Source organism: Brienomyrus brachyistius, chromosome 23 (genome assembly GCF_023856365.1).
Source record: "Brienomyrus brachyistius isolate T26 chromosome 23, BBRACH_0.4, whole genome shotgun sequence".
Classification (NCBI taxonomy): domain Eukaryota; kingdom Metazoa; phylum Chordata; class Actinopteri; order Osteoglossiformes; family Mormyridae; genus Brienomyrus; species Brienomyrus brachyistius.
The window spans coordinates 588,493-600,869 of NC_064555.1; the positions used below are offsets into that span (position 1 = coordinate 588,493).

A 12,377-nucleotide genomic window follows, 5' to 3' on the forward strand; every position below is an offset into this window, starting at 1 on the left:
GCGGCCATTCCTGGATTTTTTCTGAGGTAAGTGTATGTGGAGATTTGCTTCTAGGTTAGCAATTTTTTAAGGAAATGATTGCGCAGTTAAAATTTCCCTGTCGATAATTTAAGGCCTTCCCTTTTGAACAGTTATAAGTAGGTTTTGTAAGTATATTTGAAGTCAATAACTAAGGTGTTTGGCCACTAATGTCCTTTTTTCTCGTATTTTTATTACAGGTCGTACTTTGTGAAGATTGGGCGTCGAGGACTTTGAACTAAGTGTATGAAGACAAATATCAAAAACATCAAATATTTTTTTCTGCTCAAGTAATGGACATTTGATTACTATTTTTGCCTCCATCTTGTTTAAGAAGATAAAATTAGTGTAGGTCTCACAAAACCCGCCCAATATAAGCTAAAGCAAATTTTTTCAAACATCCATTTTGCTTTGTTGAATGAAGTCATGATAGTTTATTCTCCAAAACTGTTGTAACAGATCGTTGCTGTAAAGCACAATTAATTATTCCTGAGACGCTGAAAGGAGAGGTATTTATAGTAAGTGTCGATTTTCAAGCGAATTCGAAAGTGAATTTGAATATCTGCCAATATTTTTCTAAATTTACTTTCTTAGCTAGATACATAATATACATCTCTTTATTACAGTGTTTTATAGTTGTGTTTGGGGGAAATAGGGAGTATCGCTGACTAGCAAGCTAGCTAACTTAATAATGAGCTCACACATGAAAGTGCGGAGCCACGCAACTCCGTTTCTTTGTGTGTGAGACGGGGGTGACAGTTAATGTCTTTATTTATCGCAGATATGTCCGTTCAATAAGCAATCTGTACATAAAGATTGCCGCAAGCGTAATTTGTTGTAGAAATTGGAATTGTTTTTTTGATTTACTTGGACTTTTTTTTCCAAAGGGAGAGCTCATTGGAACAAACCACCACTGCAATCTGTGTATAAAGATTGTATGAAGGATTTCGTGGACTAAGCGTGAACGGGAGAAAATAGTATTTAAACGCTTTATAGGACGCGATGAGTCGGATACATCTAGGCAAAATTTACCTTCGTTTTAGCCACCGGTTGGCATTTTGGGTGGGGGAATAAAAGTTGTGTCGAAGTACGATGAAAATTAAGCAGCAATCTAATGATAAAGATTGCAAAGATGTGTGATTCGGAACAAAAGCTATTAACGTTTTGCTTTTTTGAAGTTGCTACAAAATGGCGGACGGGTTGTTGTTTTCCCATCAGGGTCGGCTGTGGGAGCAATGGAGGACTGGCGCTTTAATTGGATGTATCTTCCCTAACACTTGTCGTTTTATGCCAGATGAAATATTTTTCTTTCGTGAATTCGGTGATTTAGCCGCACGTTTTGTCGTATATCGTGTTTTGTACATTTTAGAGATGGTACGTTTCTTTTGAAGCGTTTAACGTTTTTACTTCAAAATGGCCGATGCACTTCTCTCTTTCCGCCCGTCGTGCATGGCTCTCCGCCAAAGGGTTAACAAAGAGGGCCGGGCTTCAGGCTACTCGGCTTCTCTCTCCTCAGTTTCCTCTATATCTACGGGAAACCGAAAGAAGACCAAGCCATTTATAACAAATGCGAAAGCGTGAAATCAGTCTCGAAAATTTAGTCATGGACAGCACTAGCAAGTTTACGAGGAACAGGAAGCGCTTAATATTAAGGATGCGTGGTGCGATATTCATCTTATCACAGTTTCAGAAAGCATTAAGGTTAACAGTGATAGACTTTGGTAAATAATTTAGAATAATTTTAGATATTTAATATTTACCAGATTGTATAACATAGCTCGTGGCTTGTTTTAGATTTAAGCCACAGAATTGATTCAGACGATTCCCGAGCCGGCATGTGAATGATACATTATGTATCCAGAAACAGAATATTCTGTCTGCCCCCCACATAGTCGATAATATATGTCAACCTAGCTACTGCACTTAAGATTCCCAACCTCGTCTTATTTGCTCATGTTTTATAATGTATTGTTGCAAAAAAAGCTAATTTAAAGAAGACGGTGTATGTTTAATCAACCTTGTAGTCTTCCTTATTGTATGAAATTCCGTTGTTGACCTTTCTGTGTTCATTTTGTTGTAGCGTGCATAACATTTGTAACGTTTTCAGGAGTTTGTTCCATGTTACATAGTTGGGGTGTGGAGGTCGGTTCAGAGACTTAAAAAAGTTCGACAACCACTTATTCACCGGTAAGACCAAACTGATTTCTCACATCGTGACATTTGTCAGCTTTCATAAACTGTAATTTTACTCTATAATGCGTTTTATACACACCACTAGCACAAAAAGCAGCGCACTCTGATTTAACCAAAAGATAATATACGATTATCATGCGTGTAAAGCTTATATTTTTAGGCAATGCCAGGAATCGCCTACGAATTATGTGACGCGTTTATATACACAAATTTATATAAATTTACCATTTGTCGTGGTAGGTTTAAGAACAGCGTAATATTGACGTCATATTGAGATCGACCGGTAGATGGCGCCAAAGGACATTCAGTGAGGATCATTACCTTCTAACGTCAGCCTTTTGTTAATGCACAATACCGTTTATGACCAATTAGATATTGTGAACAGCTGTAACGGACAACAGTAATCATTTTTTATTCTACATGCTGCTGATTACCTTTATTTTAGTTGACAATAAAGAATAAGTCGTCAAACATGGTATAAATGGAAGTTTTTTGTAATATTGGCAAACCTGTATAATTTAAGTTGTACTTATTAAATGCTGTAGTCTACAGTGATCAGGGTTGTGAACAAAGCGAACACAATGAAATCTCAATTTTTCAGTGAATTGCGTAGAATGCTTTACAGAACTTTAGCCTAGTAGAATTCTCAATGTAGCTGCACCTGCGGTCCAAGGGTTTCTCTCTGCTCGTTGATCAGAAGAAATCTGCTGCCCCCACAGGTTTCTTATGAATTTATCTGAAACTGCGGGCCTGACAGTGCATTACCATCCAATATTCACCTTTCATAGGGGCTTTCCTATGTCTCATGCATATCTTATTTGCACACTCAGTATGTGACTTACTGTCTCTTGCATTCATTGTGAGCATGTAAGAATACTCCTTCACGATGCAATGACATTTTCGGTCTAGTCAGTTGTAATGAGTTGCATTAATTGAATTTCTTTAAAAATAAACAAGTATGTTTAATTGGAAATCATATTTTTCTGTAAGATTTTTAGCGTTCATGTAAAAACTATTTTTTACTTTGGATTACGAGACTTGAAACTTCAGCAGTTTTGGAAATTTTTTAATCAGCCGGACCAATAATTTGCCATTAAGTTCTGATTCCTCAACACAGTCATGGCAAACAAAATTTGACTCATACATTCAATAGCCACTCGAAACCTCAGGAGACACCTTGAGAATGTATAAATCCAGGGCATATCAGAAATTATGTTATATCTTAGTACTTGTGACTACCATCAGGTCCAAAGGATTTTTATTTTTGTATGTTATAAAGGTCAACGAAAGACAAGCCGTCTTGTCGTTTCGGGGTTTCTGGTGTTATGGTGCTTCATGAACATGGAGCACGAGAGGATTCAGCTCGACAGTGGGAACCAATGGTATTGCATCGTTAAGCAAGCCAATTGAATGCTGTCCCTCTGTAATTTACATGATGTACAATCCTTAAAGCAGTATTGAGGCATTTTGTAATTTCCAATGAGCAGGTGGGTATAGTTATTAAGCCCTTAAGGCCAAATTAACAATAACAATAAAGCAGGACTCTGAATTCACCCTGCTGGGTATGTGTTCTTATATAGTCAAGTAGGTGGGTAGGTGGACCCTTTTGTAGGTCACTTACAATTTCAGCATACATTTTGTAGTTTGAGGCTTCTGTAAAGTGGAACACTTCATTAGTGCAGTGCTGGATTTCCTAGCCAAGAAGTAAATCCAGTAGAGCCCTTCTTTAAATGGGATTTTGTTTTCTTTTCTTTTTGAGAAAATGAGGAAAAGGGCCCATTCTGCTCAGTCTCTTGCCTATCAGCTTCTTAAAATCAGAATTTTTGAAGAACATAAGCAGTTTTTCTGTTTTCCAAGCCCACCCACTGTGGTTGGTTTAGGTCATATACGCTTTATGAAGGAATTTATAGTTAATACCCATATCTATCCAGTCATTGCCCCTGTAAACACAGTGAATAAAAACATTTTATTCCAGAGATTAGTGATATCTGTACATTTTTCAGATAAACATGTGTGTATATATATATATATATATGTATGTGTATATATATATATATATATATATATATATATATAGATGTATATAGATGTGCCATATTAAATAATGCTGATAAAATGTTTAGTGGACATTAATAAATGGGCAGCCTCTTGGGATTTAAGGAGTGATGTTGTTCTCGCCAGCAAATGACGAAAACCAAAAATGATCAGCCATTTTTTTTGTTTAGTCCCAATAATCTGCTTCCATTCCTTTCATTCATGAATTATGCCTTGAGAGTGTGAATTGCCACTGCTAATGCACAAAACAGTATTTTTAATTTTAATATAATAAGTAAATTCATTAGAGGTCAGCAGTGTTACAAAGGGAAAGCAAGACTCAATACTGGTCATTCATTTGAGGTATCAAACCCCTACCAAGCTGCCTCTATACAGAACATTTTACTCACTGTAAAGCCTATTGATTGCTTGTTCTGGTGTTGCAAGGTGTTTGTTCCAGTGGCTCTCCCACAAGAAATAATGCATTGTCATCTCTGCACCATACTTCAGTCAACCTACTGTTACATTGTAATCCATTGCCCTTAATCTACTTGCTTTCCAGTAAATGTTACCCCACACAGATGGTTCTGTGGTGCCGTGTGATTTTCCACAAGGTGTGTCATAGTGACGTGTCATGTCTTCCTTACAGAAATGGCCATAGAAGGTGTGGATCCTAGGGAGGTGCTGAAGGGTGTGGAGGCTATGCTTGGTAAGGAGGGAGAACTTCGCAGTCTCGAAGGAGTCGCCACGATTGTCAGGTGAGACCCAACAGGTCTGTTTATAATCATAATTTGGTTAGCATTGCTATTAGAGGAGTCATAGCGGAGACATTATATCTTCATTGGGTGAAACATGGTGAATGCATATGTATTCTAAACTTAATCTACATGTACTGACTTTTTTTCCTCTCATCTTCAGCCTAATGAAAGCTTCCCATAAGATGGTTAGCAGATGCATGTACCTAAACATCTTGCTTCAGACCAAATCCCACGACATACTCAACAGGTCAGTCAGCAGCCTTATTTTAGAGTTCCATGCCAACGAGCCTGGCCTTTATGACAGCCACCATTTAAAATCGTGTTCCCTTCCATGTGCAGGTTTATCCGTCTTGGGGGATACAAGCTGCTTAATGGCTGGTTGACCTACGCCAAAACCACGAGTAACACCCCTCTGCTGCAGCTCATCCTGCTCACCCTGCAGAAACTGCCCCTCACTGTTGACAACCTCAAGCAGGTACCACAATTAGCAGATTGCAAGAGTGGTGCTCTGTACTGATGATGCTCCTCACAATTTGACGGCTTACATGATTCCATATTGTTTCTCCTCACCAGAACAACACTGCTAAGCTGGTCAAGCAGTTGAGTAAGAGTGGAGAGACTGAAGGTAAGCTTGCTGGAGTTTCTTAGCAGGTTAAACTTGTTGGGAGTTTCTTAGCATGTGATGTTAGTTGTGGAGTTTGGCGTAGAGTCACAGTGTGTCTGTTTCTCTGATTCAGAGCTCAGGAAGTTAGCGTCTGTGTTGGTGGATGGCTGGATGGCCATCATTCGCTCTCAGAGCGTCGCTGCTTCCGGTGGCTCAGCTTCAGCAGGTACTATTACCCCTTCTGTCTACTCTTTTTCGCCTTTAACTGGAATATCTATTGTGATTGTCTGTATCGTTCAGCTGTCTGTCGGTCACTATTTCCTTTCTGCCTTCTCAGTAAAGGATCAATCGTTGTTATTAGTGGGTAAGAGCAGAATAGACGGTTTTGCGCATTGCTGACGATGGCACCTCTCTTCACCGCAGACAAAAAGAAAAAGAAAGATGAGAGCAAAGTGCGTAGTGTCGAGGTGAAGGTGGGAGATGGAGGCAAGGCCCCCGAGGAGGAGAAGAAGCGGGAGACGCCCAAAGCCCACGCCCCCAGCCATGCTAAGATTCGATCTACTGGTCAGTGTGGCGAGTGTCCCAGGCGCATGTTCACTGGGCCAAGGAACCATCCCAGTATTGGCAGCTAGTCCTTCTTGGAGGCATTTAACCAGAAAACGCTGAGGCTCTTGTGTGTTTCCGGTTCAAACTCTGCATGTTCTCTACAGGGTTAGAGGTGGAAACTCCCACTCCAGTCCTGATCAAGAAGGCTCCCGCTATGCCCCAGCTGGGAGACAAGTACAACATTAAGCCAGCTGTTCTCAAGAGGCCCAGGTAACTAGTCTCTTTGTTTATAACCATATGGAGATCTCTGGAAGCCCCCCCCCCCCCCCCCCCCCATGAAGGCCTGCTTTCATATGTCGTTCTCTGTCGGTATGTTTCCTCCCAGTGTTATCTCAATTGACAACCCCCCAGTGGAGAAGAAGTACAAGCCTCTCAACATGACACCCAATTCCACCAAAGAAATCAAAGTCAAGATCATTCCTGCTCAGCGTAAGTACATTTAACTTTATGGTTACGTGTTGCTTTCCCTCATAAGGTTGCGTCAGGCCATATACACTCTAGCTTTGGGTTTCCCTTAACCGTCTGGGCCTTGTCTTTTAGCGATGGAGTGTACAGGCTTCCTGGATGCTCTGAATTCAGCTCCAGTACCTGGAATCAAAATCAAGAAGAAGAAGAAGGCTGCATCTCCGACATCAAACAAGGTACAGCTCTAGTTGTCCGTTATCTATATCTCAGGCTTTTTTGTTGCATCGAGAATGTGCTGTAAACATCATTGGTCCTGTTCTTCCTCCCCCAGCCTTGTCCTTTTGACAGCAAACCCGGTGCTTATCCTTCCCAAGCAAAACCGTCGTCTCCCAATGCTCTAGCTTCCCACACGCCCCCCCACGAAACCGTGGACCTGGAGCAGCCTGGAACGCCGATTCCCCATGAGGAGACAGAAGCCATGGATACCGGTAAGACTCCCTCATTATTCACGCTGGCCTTTGAAAGTTTGGTGGGCATGTTAGTTTATATCAGTAAGGTCTTTAGAATTTTGAATTCCTTAAGTGTTGCATTTTAGATGTGCTTTGGATCAACAGACGGTTGAAAAGTATCGCAATAACCAAGTAGTTCGTGTGTCTGAGTTATAGATGGAGCTGCAGTTTCAAAGACATTCTGATGCCGCTTAAGCCACGTCTTTGTATGTGTTTGCTGTAGCGGATAAACACAATGCCCTATCAGAGCCTCGCGGCGAGGAGGAAAGTCAGCTAACCAAGAAAGGCAAGAAGAAGAAAAGCGTACGCTGGGCTGAGGAAGACCAGCTGAAGGAATACTTCTTTTTTGACCTGGATGAGACAGAAAGAGGTCAGTAGTGGAGAGAGCTGCTCGTACCCTGCTCGTACCCTTTTCGTACCCTGCTCGTACCCTTTTCGTACCCTGCTCGTACCCTGTTCGTACCCTGCTCGTACCCTGTTCGTACCCTGCTCGTCCTTGCATGGACCCCTTCCTGCCCTTTCTTGTGTGGACTGTGCATGTACCCTGACAGTACCTTCTCTCCTGCCCCCTAGTCAACGTCAACAAGATCAAGGACTTTGGAGAAGCCGCACGGCGGGAGCTGATGATGGACAGGCAGACGTTTGAGAAGGCCCGGCGACTCTCCCATGATACCATGGAGGAGAGGGTACCCTGGGTTCCTCCTCAACCCCTGATGCCGTCTGGCTGCCTGGTCACCCCAGGAGCCAATAGTACTGAGAAGCACACCCAGAAGGAGCGAGAGATGGGCATCCTGCAGGAGATCTTCCTGAGCAAAGAGAGGTACTTGCAGTGTTCATTTCATGGCAGGGTCTTGGCAGTGATTGTTAAATATGCAGCTGCTAGGCCGGCCTGCCTGCCTGCCTGCCTGCCTGCCTGTCTGTCTGTCTGTCTCTGTCAGTCTGTCAGTCAATAATGAAGGTTCTTGTCTTCTTCATAGCGTTCCTGATTGCCCACATGAACCAGACCCTGAGCCCTATGAGCCCACACCTCCCCGCCTCATACCTCTGGATGAGGTAAGTCCTTCATCGCTCTGCATGTGGAAGTCTTCCCTGCTGTTGGCAGACTGTTGACTCCTACTTGCCTCTTGGCAGGACTCTTCCTCTGTGGACGATGGCTATATGGAGCCGATGGACACCTCTCCCCAGCCCAGTTCTGCTGCTGCGTCCACCGAGGGCTCCAAACTTCCCCCTGTCCTGGCTAACCTGATGGGCAGCCTGGGCAACAGTGGGCGCAGCCCCCAGACTCAAGCCACTCCCAGCAACACCAGCGCCCCCACTGTCAATGTACAGGAACTGCTCACCTCCATCATGGTAAGTGGCTGGCGGACAGCATGTTGTCAGCACGGACTCTATCGCATGGTCATGATGCGCAGGTGACGATCTTTCCCGAGTCCCCCGTGCCCGTCGTGACCACTTCCTGTCTGACCGCCCAGGGTGCGCAGAGCAGTCAGTCTCCGGAGGACCTGATCAAGCAGCCTGATTTCTCTGACAAGATCAAGCAGCTGATAGGCTCCCTGCAGCAGACCCAGAACCAGCCCCCTCCCGCTGGACCCCCCCCAGGTTGGCTTCCCTTAATGGACTCTCTCATTTCTGTTAGTTGGTTTGCACTGCACCCTTGTGTGATATTATCCGTGTCCCTGTCTTTGTTGGTGAGGTTCCAGAACAGCTGCATTGTATCTAACCCCAATCCCACCCCCTCTAATCTCCCAGTGAGCACCGGCCTGCTGGGCCACAGCCCCAGCATGAACATGAACCACAGCATGAACATGCCGATGCCCATGAATGGCGGCTACCCCCCCAACAAGCCGCCCTCTGGGCCTCACTACAACCATCCTCCGCCTCCCCATGGCCACGGCCCCCCCTTCGCCTCCGGCGGTGGTCCCAGGATGATGGGCCCACCCCCGCCTCCTCCCCGTGGGGGAGATGGAGGGTACTGGAATGAGGAACCTATGAGGGGCGGCCCCCATCGCGGGGGCGGCGGCCATTACCACCGTGGACGTGGCGGGCGAGGCGGAGACCAGGGTTACAGAGGCGGAGACCAGGGTTACAGAGGTCGTGGCGGACGGGGAGGTGGCGGGCCCCCAAGAGGAGGTGGAGGGGGACACAACAACTCGCATATGGGAGGTAGGAAGTCTCTCTCAAGCAGTGGACCCGAGCCTCTCTTCTACCCGGTGGTGAGCCTGCTGACCTGTACCTCCTATCTCTCCCTTCTGCAGACATGTCCAACCGGCCCGTTTGCAGACACTTCATGATGAAGGGAAACTGCCGGTATGAGAACAACTGTGCCTTTTACCACCCCGGAGTGAACGGACCACCCCTACCCTGAGCACCCCACCCCCATAGCACTGAAAGACATTAAGACATTGAATCTGCCACTAAGATGGATCTACATGAAGATCGCAGCTGCTACCCAAGGAGACCTAACACTGCTGCTGCTGTTCGGCCTGTGTGCCTGACAGAACAGATTTAAAGGAGACCGTAGTCACCTATTTAATAATGATCACTCTTGATGATGATAAGATTAAGGAAATAGGAGGCATGGAATATTGGGTGAAGTGGTTCACTGAAATCCATTTGGTTAGCAATTATTTTTTTCACCTGGAACATATAGCTGCAAGGTGCTGTGTTGGACTTGCTCATCCTGCCTCTTTCTGGTCATAGTGACTGCTCAACCACTCCCCCTATTGGGGTTTACTACTGGAGCTCACCCACGTCTTTGAAGATGACGATGAAGCTAAACGTCCTTGACCCCCCTCCTCATGGTTCTTGGACATAGTGTTCCCTACCATGACCACTTGAAGAGTGTTATCCTTCTCATTCCTTCTGTCCCTCACTCTTGGCCTCTCCCTCTCTCCGAGGCTTTTCTAATCATTGAACTTGGCTCTGGATATTGGTGAATGCGGACGTACCTCAAAATCATGCGTAGCTTTGCTTTGCTGTTTTTGGTAAGTCACCCAGATGGAAAGGGGCCGGCAGTGTTGCCCTGAGCCAATCTGCCCATGTGGGACTGAGACATGTAGGTTCTCTTTACTGTTGTCTTCAAACCGACATCATAATTTTCAACCGACTGTGACAGACCATAGACACACTGGATGTAGTAGGCAAAACCCACGATGGCTCGACGTCTGTACCCCTATATGTCGTGCCCTGTACTTTGCACTGAGCTGTTGGCTCTCATTCCTGTTCTTTATCTTATCAAAAATCCAGGCTTGTTGGGGAGGTTAGTGCAATGAGATCCCAGCTATGGTCCTATTAGCAGACGGGCACATGTTCGTACCCCTTCCTCCAGTCTAATGTTTCACACAGGGATGTGTGCTTTTGAGTTTCCTGAATTGTGTTGGACTGAATAGCCTTTCCTGCTGTAATTTCCTTAGTTTGAGCTTGAGTTCCCTGAGGCGAAAGGTATTCACTGAATGTACCAGCATCGGGCCCTGAGAGGAGCCCGGTGCCTCATATAAGACCAGAAATATTGTGTAGACCCTGTTATTTAAAATCAGATTTAACCATGGTGAGTGATGACCCCCCCGACCCCCCCCCCCCCCCCCCCCTTTTTCCCAAACGACCTCATCGTGTCTCAGGTTTTCTCACCATATTTGACCACTTTTGATTTTAAGGTGATGGCACCACCTGGGGACCCATTTACAGGATGTTTAAGGTCACTTGGATCTTCCTGGAAAGTGACCGGTCATTATGCCTTACTTGGGGTTGCTGGCAACCACATTTATCTTGCATTAGTTGCTGTGATGCAGAGACAATCGATTATTCTGAAACCAGTGTCTGTTATACACAATACATAAAGGTGGCAACTAGCTCTCATCAGCTCTGCTTCTCATTGCAAAGCATTGTCTGCTGGTTAGATAAACAGCAACAGTAGTTTTTTTTCCCTCTCATTCTTCTTTCCTCGTTTTGGCCAGCAAACTTGCATCCACAGTCTTGCAGGTTGGTGCACACCAGACAAATGTCTACATGGAGAATGCAGTAGGTAATGGAGACATTTGGATGGGAGACCTTAATGTGCTGTGGAATAGAAGCTCCCCGTTGTAGAAATGTACCTGTGTGGCTTGGCATGTTGACATAAGTTGTGCAATCGAAGCAAATATCATACAGGTGGTATGGAAATCTCTGACTGAACTTGCCAGCCTTTGTTTCCTGGTCGCGTTTGTGAGAATATTTGAAGGTTCCCTTGAATGACTTTGGATGCCTCTAACTTCCTCCGCTTTGGTCTTCCTGGTTCTGTCATTTAGCCAGACTGCAGTATTGAGGTAGAAGCGAAGCAGCTGGCACTTTGTGGAATAGCTGGACGGCGGTGCTGTGTTTCTGGGGGGTGCTGTAGTGTTTATAGTGTAAAGTGGATGGTGTTTAATAGTCCTCTAGTACATTTCTGCTCACACACACTCACTACGGCCAGGCTCAGAAGAATCCCTTTATCCTTATTACATCATCATATTTGCCATCTTTCATTCTTGTGTTTTTCATTCCAGTTTTCTTTTTATGTACTGTGACAGTGTTAAAGCGAACTCAGTCTGGGCCTCGATTGGGGGGGGGGGGGGGGGGGTGATACAAGTGTTTTCTGTGAAAACATCGGCCTTCCTGTCTCTTGTGGGACTATAATGTCATTTTGGGTTTGATTTTTATTTTTGATTTTGATAATGATGCTGACAGTGATACATTTTGATTTATTATCAGAAAATGCTGAGTTTGTATTGAAGAGATTGTGTGTTTATATGTATATATATATATAAAAAAAGGCTACACACATTCATATACATATCCATATTGTTGATATAAATATTTTGTACATGTATTAAATAAATGTCGCTCAATTACTCATGTTGGAGATATTTTGTTTTATAAAATTGCACGAAAAACTTTCTTACTTGCATTTTACAAATAGCACCCTCTGCTGCTTAAGTGTGATTATAACATCGTTGTGATACATCTCCTTTACAATTGCTACTATGAGGTCTAATACTTAGTATTTGTGGCTTTCTTAGGCCTTTTGAATATTATGGTAAAACCACAGTGCATTAATTTTCCAAAAATATGTACAAAATCGTAAGAAATATTCCAAAAGTTCCAACTCATATGCCTGTCGATTTTATAACAAAAATTATTTTGGAAATCTTTAAACAAGTGCATTTTCCAAAATATATGAATTTATCAAAACTTTAATCTACTGGTTGTCAGTCTAGCATTAAATTGTCTCCATCC

At 44.0% G+C, this 12,377-nt stretch overlaps 1 protein-coding gene across 4 annotated transcripts; it reads left to right on the plus strand.

Moving 5' to 3' along the window:
• Position 1: 1 nt before the first annotated feature.
• ppp1r10 (protein phosphatase 1, regulatory subunit 10) lies at positions 2 to 10,709 on the plus strand. 4 transcript variants are annotated; one of them, XM_048993230.1, is made up of 19 exons: positions 2 to 26; positions 219 to 536; positions 4,895 to 5,003; positions 5,164 to 5,250; positions 5,343 to 5,478; positions 5,577 to 5,628; positions 5,741 to 5,833; positions 6,031 to 6,171; positions 6,318 to 6,423; positions 6,539 to 6,642; positions 6,754 to 6,854; positions 6,950 to 7,106; positions 7,351 to 7,497; positions 7,701 to 7,947; positions 8,105 to 8,180; positions 8,259 to 8,477; positions 8,600 to 8,726; positions 8,877 to 9,290; positions 9,383 to 10,709. In XM_048993230.1, exons 3-19 carry the CDS (start codon positions 4,897 to 4,899, stop codon positions 9,490 to 9,492), a joined length of 2,424 nt encoding a protein of 807 aa, XP_048849187.1. In that variant the 5' UTR covers positions 2 to 26; positions 219 to 536; positions 4,895 to 4,896; the 3' UTR covers positions 9,493 to 10,709. The 4 variants fall into 4 exon arrangements, with proteins under 4 accessions (XP_048849187.1, XP_048849186.1, XP_048849188.1 ...); XM_048993229.1 differs by lacking the exon at positions 2 to 26 and having other exon boundaries at positions 33 to 536; XM_048993231.1 differs by lacking the exon at positions 2 to 26 and having other exon boundaries at positions 33 to 366.
• The last annotated feature ends 1,668 nt before the right edge of the window (positions 10,710 to 12,377 follow it).

Bases quoted from the DNA above. Each gene is read 5' to 3' on its own strand.
- ppp1r10 (XM_048993230.1), top strand. From the start codon at position 4,897: ATGGCCATAGAAGGTGTGGATCCTAGGGAGGTGCTGAAGGGTGTGGAG. The intron at 6,172-6,317 runs GTCAGTGTGGCG...TGTTCTCTACAG, and splicing joins TGCTAAGATTCGATCTACTG to GGTTAGAGGTGGAAACTCCC. The intron at 7,948-8,104 runs GTACTTGCAGTG...TCTTCTTCATAG, and splicing joins ATCTTCCTGAGCAAAGAGAG to CGTTCCTGATTGCCCACATG.